Here is a 17,979-nt window from a genome sequence, read left to right on the forward strand (position 1 = left end):
ACAATAATTTCCCAACTTTCCCCAAAAAAGTTTATTTAATCTAACGGATTCATTGTGCTTTTAATTCTGTTGGTTCTCAGAGAGAAAGGCATATGTGCATGAATTTCGCTTATTTAATTGAAATTTTCTTTAAAAAATATGAGCCTACACTTTTTTATGCATGGCTATACAAAATGAGTTTACAGAGAAATATATTTAAAAAAAAATATGGCAACTATTTTGGACATTCGGAACTGAAGACCAATGCACATGGCCACGCATAAAATGTATTTCTAAATAGTACAAGAAAATAAGATAAGTCCTCGCCCTAGTACAAGTTTTAAAACTGTTGTTTACTGTGACATTTTAATCAGTAATGGGAGTTCTTCTGTCTTTAGGAGATGGAGGACTTTTTTTATTACTGCCAAGTCCATCATCAAGGCGTGGACTCGATGGAGAAACGACAAGTGTCTTGCAAAATCCCCTTGTCAGAGGTTTCCTCTCTCATGAGAGCTTTGGGGTACTATCCTACTGAACAAGAGGTAAATTCAGTGAAACTAAAACCGCCACTTAATCTCAACCCTTTAATAACAGTTAAACATATTTTCTTCACCAGATAGAAGACATGCAAAATGAAGTTAAGTTCAGTAAGTATGCCGAAACAGGAAAATATGTAAATGACGTTGACCTGGAGGAATTTATCAAGCTGTATGTCAACCACCGGCCGGCCTTCAGCATCTCTAGCAGTGATCTGGTTAGAGCTTTTTGGGCCCTTGGGAAGGTTGACAGCACAGGACAGCCCATCCTACAGAGACAAGAGCTGATAGAACTTCTACAGGTTCGAGGTAACGAGAATGATTGGTCAGCATCTTACTGGTTATAAATCTTAATCCTATGGTCCATGTTTTATTGTCAGTTTTTATTAGCTCATCCAACACGTTTGTTATTTTCATTTTATTATTGATATTAAACCCAGGAGAACACATGACAGAGGAAGAGGTGGTGGAGTGTTTCACTGCTCTTTTAGGCCTCGATGATGTGGAGGAGGAGGAGGAGGAAGGAGGGGGACTATCTGAACCTAAAAGTGTGTAATGCAACAACACATACTTCCAAGTCATTACCAAAAAATTCACATAAATGTTGAGAATAAAATATTTTTTTCTGTGCATGTACTCAGGTGGACATTCAGAGTATACACTGGACTCTGTGATCCCAAGTGAGATATCTGTGGAGACATTCACAGGTCAGATCCTGGGCTTCACGTCCTCAGCAGAGCAGAGCAGCAAGTCTTCCCCTCCAGAGTGATGAACCAAAAACGTCTGCCTGAGAATCTATGTTTATGACGAGGTTTTAGCTCTGCTGGTCTGTTTAAAGACCAGCAGTATTACTGTAACATGTTATTAACAGAAGGTAGAGTGTAATCTGTGTTTAGCTTAAAATATAAAACATTATATCTTATACTAATACAAAAAGTCAGTTAAGCAGTAGAGAGTTTTTTTCTGTTGATATTTGAGTGTTTCTGATGACAATCGCTTCCACATGTTAAATGTAGAAAATGCATTCTAATAAAGGAAGATTTAAAACAAGTCTTGTTCTCTTTTATCGGCCGCTCCCTTCATAGGTCGCCACAGCGGATCATCTGGCTTCCTAGGATCTTCTGCCAAATCATCCTGCTGCATGTCCTCCTTCACCACACCCACGGATCTTCTCTGAGGTCTTCCTCTTTTCTTTCTACCTTGCAGCTCAATATTCTAAAGCCCTTTTTCTGATATATCACCTATCCTCGCCAAACCATCTCAGACTTGTTTCTCTAACCTTGTCTCTAAACCACTAAACCCGATCCTTAAATTAAAGATATTTTCACAATTCACAAGCGTGATCATTCGTCTTTCCTCGCTGCAGAAACGTGCCTGTGGCTGCAGGGTCTGATTAGTGGGCGGGGCTCTGAGGCGGCCCAATCAGAGGCGCTTTTCGACAGGAACTTCCTGCTCTGGGCAGAGGGTCCAGTGAGCAGCTTCTCGTCAGCTGGTAGTTGAGACTCGTAGCTACGTCAACTCAAGACAACAAGTTAAGTTGGGAGTTTAATGACCGACAGCGAGCTTAGCGATGAGTGAACCGAGGGCCTCGACTCCGCGGCGTGAAGCTGGTGAAGTTTAACGGTCGGCGTGTTCTCCGGAGAGACTCATGAAAGGGAGAGTTTTATTGTTCTAGCTTGCTGGCTAACTTTAGCCATTTGTCTGGTGAGTTATCGACATGGCTATGAGCGAGGTGTCCCTGCGGCACAAATACCGTTGCCCTTCCACGAGCATAAAGCAGGAGCAGGATGACGACTCGGACACGGAGGAGACTCACCTAGGGCTGAGGAAGGCAGAAGGACTGGAGTCTCAGATCATCCATAGCGGACACTTCATGGTGTCCTCGCCCCACACCGAGCATCCGCCGAAGAAAGGCTACGACTTCGACACTGTCAACAAACAAACGTGTCAGACCTATCATTTTGGAAAAGCGAGCTCGTCGCACTTCTCCATAGACGCCTCACTGACGAAGCTCTTTGAGTGCATGACTCTGGCGTATAGGTAAGTTATGGCGAACTATGTAAACACATGGGGACTATTCATTTTCACTTTAGCTCCTCCTCACCCACTCCTCCACGCTGAGCATTCCTCTATGTGCAGAGTCAGGCATGGGGCGACTGCATGCGGTCACGAGTCTTCCTTTAACTTCCTGCTCGATGATCATGATTTTGTAGGGAGTGTGGTCCTGGAGATAGTTGTAGAAGCCTTACTTAGATCAAGGAACTAGACACGGAGAAAAAACAAGCCCTGCATCTAATTATGTAGGGATTTAGGTTGAATTGTGTAAATTGCTAAAAAAATATCCTCTGCAACTTATATTATACTACATGACATCACCGGGTTGTGAATTTGCAGTATTTTTTATTTTGTAGAAATGTAGGCCACCTTTCCAGTAAGACTACTTTCTTTTGATTGGGTGCTTCTTAAAAAAGTTAGTTAGCACTAACTACTGCAACTCGCATTCACTCAACCACACACACATACAGTGACTTAACTAAAACACACACCTGAGACAGTTCTACTCTGTTCTACTCTAGTTCTACTCTGGCCAAGCCGCATTGTCCAAAAGACTCACACAGTGTGCAGTACAGTAAATAATACTCAGTACAGTAAATACATGCAAAAATGATGCAACGGAAAAGAATTGGTCAGATATCAGAATGGTACACCTGCATCCCTTAAGTCCACAAAGCGTCAGTGATTTTTATCATTGATTGTTTGGGTTACAGAGAGAGAGAGAGAGAGAGAGAGCATCCTTTCTTACTAACCCCATTGAGTTTTGCAGTTTTCTCATCCAGGGACCCTAGAACCAAAAAATCTGGATGCAGGAATCAACTACGGTAGATATGTTGTTATGCTGACCCTTGTGCACAGTGGATGTTTATAAAAGTTAAATTTGTTTTGTGGCAGGCTTATCTACAGTCATGTGAAAGAGGAAGTTTTCACAGGACTCTGTGCAATCCTGTTAAAACCTAAAAGCACCCTTACTGCTGCCACAATGAAGGAAAGTAGCAGCCAGGTTTTATAGATCATCACTAAATGTGAGCACCTTTATGAAAGCAGAAGTTTTGCCAGTTTGCTGGTATAGACATCCCAGAAAATTCACCTCAGATTAACCAGTGCTCGTAAAACCAGCAAAAACCACAAAGAGCTATGTCTCAGACTCTAAAGGTCTCAGTTGAAATGTCAAATGTTAAAGTTAATGACAGAAATAGAAAAAGACTGAACAAGTATAGCTTGTTTGGACGGCCTGTTTGGAAAAAGTCTCTTCTCTCATTGATAACAGGATGGGGAAAACACAGCAGCAAATCAACAACAGAATGTCTGAAAAAGGAAAGGATCAAGGTTTTGCAAATGGCCCAGTCAATGTTCAGACCTCAACCCGATTAAAATGCTGTGGCAGGACTTAGAAAAAACTTGTGCATAAACAAATACCTGCAAAGTTTATATAACTGATGCAACATTGTAATGAAGAGTGGGTGAAAACTTCTCCACAATGGTATGAGTGACTGATAAAATCCTGCAGCAAACAATTACTTGGAGTTAATGCTACAAAAAGGTTGATCTACAAGCCGTTGAATCATAGGGCGTAATTAGTCTGTGGGCAGAGTCCTGTAAAAGCATTCCTTTTCACATGACTGTACTTGTTATTGTTTCTTCGCTGATTAGACATGAAGTTAGCATGGCAATTTTTCCTGTGCGCTAGTGGGATGAATCAAACATACTGATCATGTCAGCACTCTGAGTTGAACTGTAAACAAAGCTGCACATGCTTCTGTGGTTGTAGTAGAGGTATGGACTGTGTTTTAAAGACATTTCTACTTGGTATGAAGTCAATGCAGAAGGCTCTTAAAACTAGCATTCTCCTTCATAGCCAGCAGACTGGTGGTTTTATAAAATGAGTTTATATGACTTGGTGACATATCAGATTAAAAGAACAGGACACCCCCACCATGACCCTGGCTCAGGCCTGTACATCAAAATTTGCCTTAGTTTAAAATCTGGTTTCTGTGCCATCATCATATGTGTAGCACATAAGTGCTTCAGAATTAAAAATATTTATTTCTCATCAATAGTTGATTCATTTTAAAGCCAAAAATATGTCAATTATTAGTGTAAACTGTGCATCTAAAGTTTCCAGTTCAATTACAGATCCAGACAATGTTGAGCAGTTATGCCTGAGCAGGGATTTATAAAATTAATTGACAATCACTATAACTCAATTGCCAGTTGTTCCATGCAGCTCTTATTACAAGATAATGCCTCCATACAATACTTAAATCAGATAAATAAAGCACCTTGTTATTCTGAAAAGGTAGAATTTGCAAACTTACAATCAATAAATAGGATTATTGATTGTATGTTTGCATAAAAGCAGTGCTTTTGTGCAGATTTAAGGAAGAAGGTTTAAAGACGGTCCCTATAATGGTACATTATAGTAATAGTGGCCGTACTCATAGTTTTCCTTTTACAGCTATGTTTGAGGTGCCAGTTGCTCAGAGGATTTCCTTTGCCCTGATTATTTAAAGATACAGTTACTGTTCTGTTGTTTTTGTTGTAAGTGATGAGGGTTTATTTCAGAAAAAGGGCATTTACCATTGAAACGGTTGTATATGCTCCAAAAGACTCACACAGTGTGCAGTACAGTAAATAATACTCAGTACAGTAAATAAACAAACAAATGATGGAAAGGAAAAGAATTGGTCAAGAGAGACAGACTGTAAAATTTGACAGGAAGAATGGTAAGACGGGAAACTGTGAGCCAACCCCTTTGGATTGTAGTAAACATTTCCTCGTTAAGGCGCTTTGGAAATTTTTTTTGTTGTTGTTTTTTAATTTAATGGTCAGTCTTTTTACAATTTAGCACTCGGATATCAGAATGGTACACCTGCACCCCTTAAGTCCACGAAGCGTCAGTGATTTTTATCATTGATTGTTTGACTCTCCCATCTTGTTTTTATGTGACACTGAACAGGCAGAATCGTTACTGTGATGTAATCATTAAGCGCACATGCTGTACACATACCTGCACATACAGATGAGTTCCTCCAGTGCTCACTTGTCTCAACATTACCGACGTGTGTGTGTGTGTGTGTCTGTGTATTAGTGATGTTACTGTTTGCGTAAGCAGCAGGAGCAGCTGCCATCATCTTGTTGTATAACTTGTAACTCAAGCATGACTTTAAACAGGCTTCCTTTTTCTTGTCTGCCTTTGCTTTCCCGCTCTTGTGGTTAGACATAAGTCACGGGTTGAGCAGGCGAACAACACATGTGGTTTATTTTCACACCTTTTTTAAATGTGATTATACATTTTTCTTTATTTACATTTTGTCCTGCAGCCCACCTCTGTTCAAATATAATTAGCCAAATTTAGGCCGCACAGTTGGTGAAACTCTTTCGTCAGACACATAACTCCTGTCAGAGGATGGTGCTCCCTTACTTTTTTACTAATTGATGGGTGTTGGATCAGTATAGCCTCTAAGTATCACTATTAGGCTTTAAAAAAACCTGTGATCATTTCACCTGAAAAAGATACGTGATTAACGTGTGCATGATCAATTAATCAAAGAAAAAAACTGTTTGTGATTTGCTAATGCAGGTTATTCTTACAGTATTTTAAAGGTTTTGGTTTGGTCTTACAGTTATTTCACTGATGTTTTTCTTTCCTTTTCAGTGGTAAGTTGGTGTCTCCAAAGTGGAAGAACTTCAAAGGGCTAAAACTGCTTTGGAGAGACAAGATTCGCCTGAACAACGCCATATGGCGAGCCTGGTACATCCAATGTAAGAGTTCCACAGTGCTTTTCATTTCATACACAAAATGTGAAAGTGACTGTTTTTGGTTAATATTTAATTAAACATTGCCTTCAGTGTAACACAATTTGAATCAATCATAGAATCCAGTTATTTTTAGAAGCGATGACTGTTTTGCAGTTTCTTTTGATGTGCTGCTCTTAGTTTCTCTAACTGCATAGCTCTTTTCTTCCCAAATGAATTTTGCACCAGGTATGTTTAGTTTCACTCCTATTTAATTGGTTTTCAGCTAATTAAAGTGGAAATAAATGTATGTTTAAAAGAAAAAGAATTCAACACAAAATGATTGACTAAGAAGCCTAATACAGTACTGTGGAAGTCTAGAGGCACTCCTCATTTCTTTAAGTTTTGCTTCTGGACCTTTGTGTAATTTTTTTTAAAGTGGTCTTAAGCAGTAGTTCTCCAGGCTTAAAAGTCTTTCAAAGTTTTTCTGTGGACAGCAGCTGCTTTTTTTTCAGTCCGTTAATTCTACCTCACCCTTTTCAAAGAGATAATTTTATTAAGCGACTTAATGCTGCTATATATGACACTAAAGCATAAAAAAGGCATATAACTCCAGGGATTAAGCAGTGTTGTGTCTACTCATAACACTGAACTTATCAACTTATTTTTTTCTGTCAGGTTTTTCCCCCCAACCCTCTTCCCACCCCTATTATAAAATTTTAGCAATTATTGTTCCAATGTGTAATTTCTAATGAGACACTAGTTTTAATCACTACAAAAACTGCATAAAGATCTAAAACAATATGCATAAGAAGGGGAGGAACATGAAAGGCTTTGAAAAACTAACTACACCCACAATTTAGTGCCTTGTAGAACCACCTTTAGCAGCTATATGTTGAAGTACTTGTTTTACATGTGAATTTATGTCTCTCACATTATTGTGAAGAAATTTGGCCCGCTCTTTTTTTTTTTTTTTTTTTTTTACAATGTTGTTTCAGGTCAGTTTTGCGGGCGTTCATTTATGCACAGTCCTCTTAAGGTCCTGGCACATCATTTCAGTCAGGTTGATGTCTGGACTTTGACTGGGCCATTGGAAAACCTCAATTCCAAGTTTGAGCCGAGCTTTAGCTATTGAACAGATGGCTTCACATTTGTATCAAGAATGCACTCTGACAGTTAGTGTGAGGTGTCTGTGTTTGGTTTATTTTGCAAACTTTGCAAGCTGTGCTGACATGTTCCTTTAGAGAGAAGAGGAGTTCTCCTGGCAACCGTTCCAAACAAGCTGTGCTTGTTCAGTGCTTTTGAAGTGATCTAAATGTAACATTTAACATGCTAACTGAAGCCTGCAGAGTCTGAGATGTAGGCTTGAGGTTTTTTTTGTGTGTTTTAAAAAAATATATATATATTTATTTTATTTTTTTTATTGTTTGACTTTTTTCTGGGACATCTCCCCTTTGGATTGTGGGATTATGTTAATATACACCTGAATGCTCCAGGTGAGCTTTGCAGATGATCAGTTAATTAATCAAGTGCATTTGATTTCCAGTGCCTTCCTTTCTTAATGCTATCTAAGCAGTAAGGGTATAGTTATTCACAGGACTGCATAGAGCCTGTGAAAACTTTGTTTTTCATGTGACTTTAGATCCTGGGGGAAATCAGGTCAGAGCACAGGAAGTGTGGAATCAGCAGTATAAGTGTTTGATGGGCTTCATAAAAATCTCTTGCTATACCAGATAAATTAGAAGCCATTTACAAACAACAAAGAAATACAGGATATGATGAGATATGCACTTAATAATGATACTAAAGGGAATGGAAAGGATGTCATGCCGGTCTTACTTCCACCATAATAGATCTTTGAGACAGTTTCTGATCTTCTGTCTCCAGTATCCTTTCATACACAGGCTGATCCAGCAATGTGAGAGCAGAGTGAAGGGGTTTGGAGAAACCTGTAATCAACCTCTCTTATTATCACTGTTGAAATCTTTTACACATTTTGTGGGACATGTACTGACCTGAATACTGCTTTTAAAAACGCTTTGTTAGAATGGACTATTAGTATCATGGTTAGGACATGTCAGCATGCTTTTCTCACTGAAATTATAGTTCAAGCTTCTATTTGTGTTTATAAATAGCTACTTGTGGTCCTTCTGATATAATACTTTATCACATGTGAAGATGTTTCTTGAAAGTCATTACTACAGCAGAGGCTTAGCCACTTTTCCAGACATGCAGTAAACCTAATTCTCGAAAAAAAATGAAAAGTAAACAGAGAAGCACACGGACTACACTTATAATCCACGTTTTGCAAGCTGAGCCACTATGTTTTAGCTAATATATTTCAAAGTTATACCAGCCTGGCGATAGCTGATTTAAAACTGAAAACTGCATGTCTTAAATACACTTTGATGTGAATCTAAGGTCACCACAGGTGACGCCTGATTTGTGGAAGTGACTAATAGTAACTTTCATTTACATCACTAAGTAAGCTAAATCTGGGTCAAGTGTTTTCTGAGCTGGGTGAGTTATAACTAAACAAATAGAGCTATTTATTTTAACAATGAAGCTTTCATTTGCAGTTGTAGTCAAAATGTTACATCCACTCATCGTGGGTATAAATGTTGTAGCAATTTTGGGCCTTTGGTCAATTCGTTGAACTCTTCTTTTTCTACGGTGGAAAAAGAAAAGGGTAAATATATAGACGCAGTCGTTTAGAAATGAGCGTATTCTAGTTTGTTTTGTTTTCTGTTTTTAAATCACCAGAGATGCATGCAGTACAATCATTCCACCCTGGAAAAATAGCAGTTTGAAGAAGTCATTAGGGGACCAAAATAACCTTGACATTCGTGTGCATGATGAATGTATGGGAACCCTAACTGTACATACCTGTTATGTTGCTTGTTTTTTTCATATTCTGCAAATATCTTTTTTTAAGATGGAAAAATCCAACTCTCTATTTTAAACTTGAGTTATTTTTCAAACCCCAGATGTGGAGAAAAGATCGAATCCTGTTTGTCACTTTGTGACACCACTTGATGGAAGTATGGACCTGGACATCCCTCGTCCTGAGGTAAAGATGAAGAAGTTGTGATCATTGTGAGATGCACAGAGACTTGTTTTTTCTTTTCACTGAAATCATCCAGTTGTCCAGACACTCAAACCACTTTCTTGAAATTGATGTTTGTTTTCCTTTCCTGCTTCCTTTCTTTGTACCATATGCTTCTCATAGGCTTCGTTTTAGTTCCTATCTCTTGCCTTCTCTCTTTTCCAGGCCATCGCTGCAGAGGGGAAATGCTGGAAAAGAAGAATTGAAATTGTCATAAGAGAATACCACAAATGGAGAACATACTTTAAGAAAAGGGTGCAGTATAGTTTTACTGAAACATTGTTTCTGTTACAAAGATGCTGAGAAATTTTAGTAGACATGTTGTTTGGCCATAAAGCATAAATATTTATTTAATGTTGAACTTGTGAACTCTTTTATAGCTACAGAAACACAAGGATGACGACCTCTCGAGCTTACTTAAGGTATGCAGCATTGCAACATGCTTAGGTCACTAACAAGACGTTAATATTAACATAATCATTAGTGTCAACATCTGTTCAGCCAGATATTGATACTGATGAAATGAAACCACACTAACCCAGTCAACTTGAAATTATTTGTACTTAGAAGATCATCTGTGACTATGCATACAAGGCACTTGTGATTGTGTGCATCTAATTTAGCTTGTAAAACTATGTACTCACTCAATCACTCATTCAGGGTCCCATTATACCCGGCATGTGGAATATTGTCACCTCTCCCATCATTTCCGCCAGTCGTGCACTTCTCGATGTGCACGACAAAATGTGTGTCGCTGTGGCGCGACACCTGCACACATACCCCCAGTCATCACAGCCATCCCTCAGTTTGATATCCGCTCTTCAACGAGCCAAGCTGCGTGGCGGTACCTTGTTCCTCTCCTTCAGGGAACAGAAGTTATAGATATAACCGTTCATTCCCTTTCATTCGATTCAGTTGATTCACTAGGTAAAGCACACAAGTATGGAACATTTCTACACGCCCCACAGAGCAGCCACCGAACTAGAATCAGACCGCCAGCGCTTTAGCGTGTGGTAGACCCAGCAGAAAGGACATCATGAGCCACCAAAGGGGCTGTGACATCCAAATGATAGAACTGAACAAAAGTAATGCTCAACTAGCTGCAGCACAAATATCATGGCCCTTTTAAAAAGAGTCCATGATGTTTCCATTCCCATGGTGGAATGAACTCTCACACCCTGGGGCAAAGCAAGACTCTTGGTGCTGTACACCAGTGAGATGGCTTCTATAATCCAGTGGGAAAGCCACTGTTTAGGCAGAGCAGGACCCCTGGCTGGATTAGCAAAGCAGACAAACAACTGGTCACATAAACTCACATTCTGAGTAAAACCAGAATCAAACGTTATGCCAAGGTTCCTAACAGAGAATTTTGCCAAATAACCAAGAGGTCCAGGTGTCTCATTTATCCCAGACATGCATTATTCTTGTGCAAAGATAATTATTTTAGTTTTGTCTTAATTTAACTGAAGAAAACTGTCAACCATCCACCTGCCAGCCACTGCTTAACAGTGTCAGGGCACTTTAACAAACTGTGGAGTTTAGACATGAGCGCTGATGTCGAGGTGTGAGTGTCAAACCTATGGTTCAGGGGAATACTGGAGCAGCTACCTGTGCTGTAATGCTGACTATAAATGGATGTGGTTGTGTGATGATTTTACATCACACAACCATGTGAAAGGACCAACATGCCGGGTATGGTGGCATCCTCACCCATTCAGCACTGTGCAAAAGTTTGAGCTGTTAAATTTAAAGCGGAGCTTTAAAGAAAATGAACCTGTTTATTAGTTTTACTCAAACTTCAGCCCAAAATAAAATCTGTATTTGGTGTTAGTGATCATTCACTTTAAAACAGCAACTGTTTTTCTGGGGGTTTATGTCATCTTCTGTTCCTTCATGCAATCCCAGACGCAGTTCATGATAAAATTTGAGCTCTTTGTGGAGCCTAAAACATTTTATTTTTGCTTTGATGTGAGTGAATATGGATATAAAACCCCACTCATCTGTCCTCAGTACTTCCTCCGTGAAGACGTACAGTGTCCAGTCAAAAGTCATACAAACTGATATTTTATTTGACTACCTGTAGCTTTAATGACGGCACACAGTTGCCATGGTGACATTTTAATAAGCCGTTTTCTCTTTTCAGTAAATAATCTCAGGGCATTTATTTCTATCAACAGTTGCATGAATTTTTCACCAACAAAGGTTTTGTGTTGATGCGATTCAAGTGGCAGCTTATAGTGCTGTGAATGTCTGCTCATATGTGTAAGTGGACTCGTATTTGTATAGCACATTCCTAATGACGCAGAGTGCTCAACTCACACACACATTCATGCAGCAATAAGCTTTACTACCCTGAGCTTAAAGGTGGTATGACTTACAGCCGTATCACTCTCTGGTTCAGTGAGCATGGCATTTCAGTATATTCAGGTAGTCAGCTGACCTAAAACATTGCTTAAATAGGCCTGAACAACCGGAGCAACCCCAGATCACAACACCACCTCCACTAGGGATCATGGATGCATTACTTCAGCCATTTCTCTTCTTACCCTGCTTCATCTATTATTGGTATGAGTCCGATGTTTGTGCTCCATAGCGAAATGAAGTCTTTTTTTCCCAGTTAGTCTCACTAATTAGTGGTTTTCTCAAAGCTGCACAGCTGTTTAATTTCAGTCCCTTTAGTTCTCTTCTCATCATGTGTGGAAATGCTGTTACTTTTACTGTTATCAACATATCAATGACTTCTACTGTTTATTTATTTACTTTTGTAAGATTTAATTTCTCCAAATGTTTTTCCAGACATGATTGTTCAGGATTTCTTTTGATTTAATAGTATATTAGACAGTATTTAACTCAGTTTTACCCTTTTCAGTTTTTTTCTTTGCTTGATCTAGGACAATAATTTGGCTGAAATGGAGTAACACAATTTCCATGAGTATGGGATAGACTTTTCAACGTGGCTGTTTAAGAAATGAAAAGCTAATCGCTGCATCATTTACAGTCAAATAACATGTTGCAAGCTGAAACCTAGTAATCACTGCAGTAATTATCCAATTATTGGAAGACTCTTGGCTTTTTGCGTAGTTACATCCAGGTGGTGACTTATTTTGGGGGCTGGCCATTGCATGCCTGTTGCTGAGAAAAGAAGGAATGGGATGGGAATGTGTTTTCCGTTTCAAAGATGAAGCCAAAATAATGCAGGCTATATCAGCGAGGGAACAATGTTCACAGAGGACAGAGGAGTGCCCACTCTGAGTCGAGGACGAGTTCCTGCCCCAAGTGGAGGAGTTTAAGTACCTTGGGGTCTTGTTCACGAGTGACAAGAGAAGGGAGCGAGAGCTCGACAGACGGTCTGTTGTGGTGAAGAGAGAGCTGAGAGTAAAAGCGAAGCTCTCAATTTACTGGTCGATCTACAGTATGTCCCTACCCTCACCTGTGGTCACGAGCTGGGGGTAGTGACCGAAAGAACGAGATCACGGATACAAGCGGCGGAAATGGGCTTCCTCCAAAGGGTGGCTGGCCTCTCCCTTAGAGAGGGTGAGAAGTTCGACCATTTGGGAGGGGCTCAGAGTAGAGCCGCTGCTCCTCCACATCGAAAGGAGCCAGTTGAGGTGGTTCGGGCATCTGACAAGGATGCCTCCTGGGCGAGGTCTTCCAGGCATGTCCCACCGGGAGGAGGCCCTGGGGCAGGACACACTGGATAGATTATATATCTCGGCTGGCCTGGGAACGCCTTGGTGTTCCCCCGGACAAGCTGGAGGAGGTGGGTGGGGAGAGGGAGGTCTGGGCTTTTCTGTTTGGGCTGCTACCCCCGCAACCCGGCCCCGGATAAGCAGAAGAAAACGGACGGATGGATGTTTTGAGCTGCTTTTTATGTGTTGAAAAAGTATTCAGTATGGAGAGATCATTCGGACAAGTTCAAATGATTTACGAGATACAGAATTTGAATAAAAGCTATTTAGTGACTAGGCTGTGGAACAGCAGAGCAGTGACCCAGCAGTGACAGGAGTTTGGACAGGATCCTCTAGGATCTAGAGACTGATGGTGGTGAAGAGGGAAATGGAAGCTTTGATGGGGCTCTGAGACACCGGGGGGGGGAGGTGGAAGTGCATGACTGCGAGTCTGACATTACAATGACAGAAGAGCACTGAGATCTGAAGCATGCAGGAAGCAAGCTGATTGGGTCATAGAAGAAAATGATTGTACTAGAGTAATGATGTCAGTCTTGAGTTTGACAGCATGGAAAAGTAAATGTAAACAATAAATAAATAAATTAGCAGCCTGCTTGAATGTAGATCGAGGTTAATCTTTTAGGCTTCGTTTAAAAGACTGAATTGTAGCTTGTATCGTTTAAAAAACCAAACATCTAAAATGCATAAAATGAAATTTCCCATCAAACTTTTGCACAGTTCATGTAAATGAGGAGTTCACAATACTACGTGATGCTGCATGCTTGTGTGTTGCTAACTGGTGTGGTTACTGCATTTTGAACGCTCAAAGGGGCCGGAGGAGCAGTTATCCCTGTTTGGGGAAGTCTCTCCAGACATGCTCCGTGTCTCCTTTTATCAGGATGAAGAGGCCGCTGCACGCTGTGTGACTCGTCGTATGATTACTGAAGCACCTGCCCCCATGGAGATGGACAACCTTTTCGATATGGACGTTTTGATGTCTGAGTTTACAGACACATTGTTCTCTACGCTGGCCTCACACCAGCCCATACCCTTCCCTAATCCGAGGGAGATTGGTAAGAAAATCAAGAAAAGATATGCTTGTGGAACTGGATCTCTTATATTTGCATAAACACAGCCATGCCGTGGCCCTTACTCCCCATAACTCTGCCTCTCCTGTCCAAAGCTCATGCAGGGAATGCTGACATGATCCAACCAGGACTCATCCCGTTACAGCCTAACTTGGACTTCATGGACTCATTTGATCCACTGCAAGGTAACAGTAAAGCACCACCCACAGCTGCATTAGGACTTGACACAGACTAATAGTGCACACTGTACAGAAGTCAAGCACACATATTCTAGTAACTCTGCTACAGCAGTTGACCTAGCCTAACGCAAAAAGTAGTGTGGTTTTACTAACCTCTAGCTAACATAGAGACTCTTGTTCCAGACTTATTTCACAGCCTCCGTCAGCCCGCCTTCCCCTCTGTTTCCCCCACTGCATCATCTGTCACCCCTCTACCCAGCAGCAGCTCTCAGTCACAGGTAAACACAGATCCAAGGCTCAGTCCCTAACACACACCACCATGAAAACAGTCTGTTCAAGGAGAGGTTTTTTTTTTTATTGTCTTAGATTTAAAATTTCTTTGTATTTCTGCCACGTCTGCCACCAACTTTCTGCCTTACTGTAGTTAGACAAAAACAATGAAGTAACATAATAATATTACTAAACTGTTTACACAGCACTTTCATACATGACTTGCTCAAACTGATTAACATTTAATTCATAAAATTTTCAATAAAATTGTGTACTCTAAATAGCTCTGAATATTTGGCTTTTCTTTCATACCTTCCTCCTTGAAGTTTCTCAAAAGTTTTTTAATCAGCCATGACTTGGCTTTAGTGAAAAAAATGTGTATCTTTTGGGTCCACTGTTAATTGTTTCTGGGTCCCTGTATGAATTTTAGCAACTCGGACAGTATAAAGGCTCATCATAGCCATGAAAAAGATATGCAGCGTTCGTGAAACCTGAACCTGGTTGAACCAGCAGACACTTTCAAAAGTGACATGAAGGTGTCACAGAGTTGCTGCACATCCATAATGTGAAACTCCTGTTCAACCACCAGTGCTATGGAGATCTAGTGGCTGTGATATTTAAACGGTGCTCAGTCGGTACAAAGTGTACACCACCACCACCACCAGCCTGAACCACTGATAGACAATAGATCATTGCTTTTATGTTACTTACCTCAAATCTGGACCCAACCACTCGAATGTTGCAGCAGAAATCAAAGCTTAGGCAACATGTTTTTTTCCTGTTGTCTCATATTGGTGAGTCTATATGATGGTCTTCTGCTGCAGACCAGCTGCTCTAAGAAATGCTCTTTTGCATACCTTGGTTTGCACCAATGGGTATTTGCGTCACTGTTGCTTTTCTATGAGCTTAAAGCAATCTGGCCATTTTTCTCTGACGTCAATCAAGACATTTTCACCCAGAGGAACTCCTGCTAACTGGATATTTTACCTTTTTAATCATTCTCTGTAAACCCTACAGATGTTTTTGTGGGAAAATCCAAGCAGGTCAGCAGTTTTAAAAAAAAAACTCAGAGCAATCAACATCGATGCCACGTTCAAAATTACTTAAATCACTTTTCCTCCTCATTCTGAAATAGTTGTACCTAATAAAGTGTCCAGTGAACTTGTTTAAAAAACAAGAAGCTTGTTTGACAATTATATATGCACACTGTCATAGTCCTGTCACTGTACTTCACTGTAATTGACTTTAGAAAACCAGTATTTGAAGACAGGACACGTACTACACTTTAAATACTCCATAAATAATCCTTTGGTACAGCACTTAATAATTCTGTTAAAACTATGACCTGTGAAATGAATAAAATAGTGTGGCTCAAAAATAAACTTCAGTATGAAGCAAATCAAAAATCTAAATAAGGTTAAAAATATTTTTAAAATAAAAAAATTCAATAAAGTAGAAACTTCAAATGAAAATTAAGGTACAGGATCAGTTAGCAGTGAGGTCAGTTATTAATTATTCAGAATATTTAGTATTATAAATCATGGATCCACTCCTGAAACTTTTACTACCGTTAGTTAAAGAGCAGGTATAACAGATGTGTCATCAGACAGTCTGTTTACTGTCATAAACCACAGAAGTGTGTCTGCTCTGTGTCATATTTTACTAAGTGTGCTTGTTTCCTTTTCATCCCTTGCCAGGCCCAGTTAATGTCCTCCATGCAGCTGACAACCAACCCCATCTCCCCTTCTAGCCCCATGTCTGTCCCCTCTCCCATGGCCAGTCAGTCAGGCGGTAGTAGCGATGTTGTCTATGCGCACAACTACATGTCCTTGTTCCCTGGGCAGGTGGCGCCCAGTGGTCAGGTTCCCTCTGTCGCTCAGCCGTTATCACATGATCCTCTGGTACAGTGCCTTCCAGGTCAGGACATGGCCTCAGCAGCACCCATGGTTACCTCACCCTTGAACAACACCTCAGTCTTGGATGAGACTGTAGCGGCATCTGTGATTACGCACACAGCCTCCTCTACTGTCACGCCGAGTGACTCTGCCACCACCTTCAGCCACAGCTCGGATTATAGCACCTTATCTGCACAAGCACCAGGTCACCCATCCCATCTTCAAACCGTGGCTCCTCTGGCCGCCACTTCTGTACAGCAAACTCAGACTTTTGCTCTGCCTCGACCTTTACAGCCACCCAGTGCCAACAAAAGTCGGCCCATGCCAAGGATCGCTCCTGCTAACACCCTTCCCTCGTCTCAGATCATCCTCACAGGTCTGTGGTTTCTAAAATCAAGATCAGTATTTTATATCTGTAAAATAGAAATGTAAAATTATCATTTTCACCACAAGGTAGCGCTACAGTATGTCTAATGTAATGACTTAATGTTGTAACACACACATATTTGAGTTACTGTAGCTTCACTTGTGTTAGAGTTTTAAGGAAAAAAGTACACTGAGGTAGTTATTTCAAGTATAGATGTTTTCATTTTAAATATGACAATCTTTGTAAGATGTATCAGGAAAAGCTGCTGAAAAGGAGGTTATACTCATCGATGACATTAAAAGACAGATGTAGTGTGCTGGTCTGAAATGTCAGTGTGGAAGTAGCCTAAGCCAGGAGGAGGCGAATCACCCTTTTGTAGAAAACCAAGACTTATTTGATCTTTGAGCTTAGCAAAATGTTTCTGATGAGCTCATCATATCAGTCGCTTCATTTTGTAAACTACAGAGCTACAGTGTCATTGTACTGTGGTCGCAGATTTTGAAGCCATCCTGATAACCTTCTCCCACCAACGATGTGGAGATCCAACCTCTTTAGATCCAATTAAAATCAAGAGATGCTCTGGAAAAGAGTAGAATTCTTGGAACAGAGTTTAATACACTGAATCATATGAACAGCAGGAAAAATACATACAGAAATCTAGCAAGAGAATTACATAGCAGAAAGCAAGCAAGCAAAGCAAAACCCCGGGGTGTACAGCCTTGAGCACAGACAGTAGAGCAACTCTGAGACGGACAAGGAGAAACAGCAGAGGGGAAAAAAGTACTGGGGGTGTCCACTGGTCCCCTAATATATAGGGACCCGTATCCCCGCCCCCTGCTGCTGGGTAACTTTCCCACCCGCCTTCCAGCCAAACACAGCTGCAGGGGTCAGGTAGCGGCCAAGGTCTAGGCCAAAGGCCAGTCAGGACTCTGACTACCCTTTCGATTTGGCTTATCACAATAGGTCATGACACGGTCAAACATCACACATTAACCCTAATTATTAAATCTTCACAATCTTATTTTATAATTACATAGGTTCTTAAAACGTACGTGTGTGTGTGTGTGTGTGTGTGTGTGTGTGTGTGTGTGTGTGTGT

The 17,979-nt window shown here is 40.5% G+C and overlaps 2 protein-coding genes across 4 annotated transcripts in view; both read left to right on the forward strand.

Moving 5' to 3' along the window:
- Window positions 1-1,565, forward strand: part of cfap251 (cilia and flagella associated protein 251) — an 11,438-nt gene extending 9,873 nt beyond the window's left edge. The window contains exons 17-20 of one of the 2 annotated variants that reach the window (XM_005722094.1): window positions 378-521; window positions 596-824; window positions 956-1,063; window positions 1,157-1,565. In XM_005722094.1, the coding sequence (XP_005722151.1) occupies window positions 378-521; window positions 596-824; window positions 956-1,063; window positions 1,157-1,284 (609 nt within the window). In that variant the 3' untranslated portion in view covers window positions 1,285-1,565. Of the gene's footprint in view, window positions 1-377; window positions 522-595; window positions 825-955; window positions 1,064-1,156 lie in introns of those variants that run through there. The other variant, XR_001290540.1, reaches the window with a different exon arrangement.
- Window positions 1,566-1,966: 401 nt separating this feature from the next.
- Window positions 1,967-17,979, forward strand: part of mlxip (MLX interacting protein) — a 28,006-nt gene continuing 11,993 nt past the window's right edge. Inside the window, exons 1-9 of one of the 2 annotated variants that reach the window (XM_013914849.1) lie at window positions 1,967-2,555; window positions 6,229-6,335; window positions 9,296-9,378; window positions 9,580-9,669; window positions 9,795-9,836; window positions 13,912-14,155; window positions 14,266-14,355; window positions 14,533-14,627; window positions 16,317-16,890. In XM_013914849.1, coding sequence (XP_013770303.1) covers window positions 2,233-2,555; window positions 6,229-6,335; window positions 9,296-9,378; window positions 9,580-9,669; window positions 9,795-9,836; window positions 13,912-14,155; window positions 14,266-14,355; window positions 14,533-14,627; window positions 16,317-16,890 — 1,648 coding nt within the window. In that variant the 5' untranslated portion in view covers window positions 1,967-2,232. The remainder of the gene's footprint in view (window positions 2,556-6,228; window positions 6,336-9,295; window positions 9,379-9,579; window positions 9,670-9,794; window positions 9,837-13,911; window positions 14,156-14,265; window positions 14,356-14,532; window positions 14,628-16,316; window positions 16,891-17,979) is intronic. The other variant, XM_005722095.1, reaches the window with a different exon arrangement.

Source organism: Pundamilia nyererei, unplaced genomic scaffold (assembly GCF_000239375.1).
Source record: "Pundamilia nyererei isolate P.nyererei 1_Seehausen unplaced genomic scaffold, PunNye1.0 scaffold00006, whole genome shotgun sequence".
Classification (NCBI taxonomy): Eukaryota; Metazoa; Chordata; class Actinopteri; order Cichliformes; family Cichlidae; genus Pundamilia; species Pundamilia nyererei.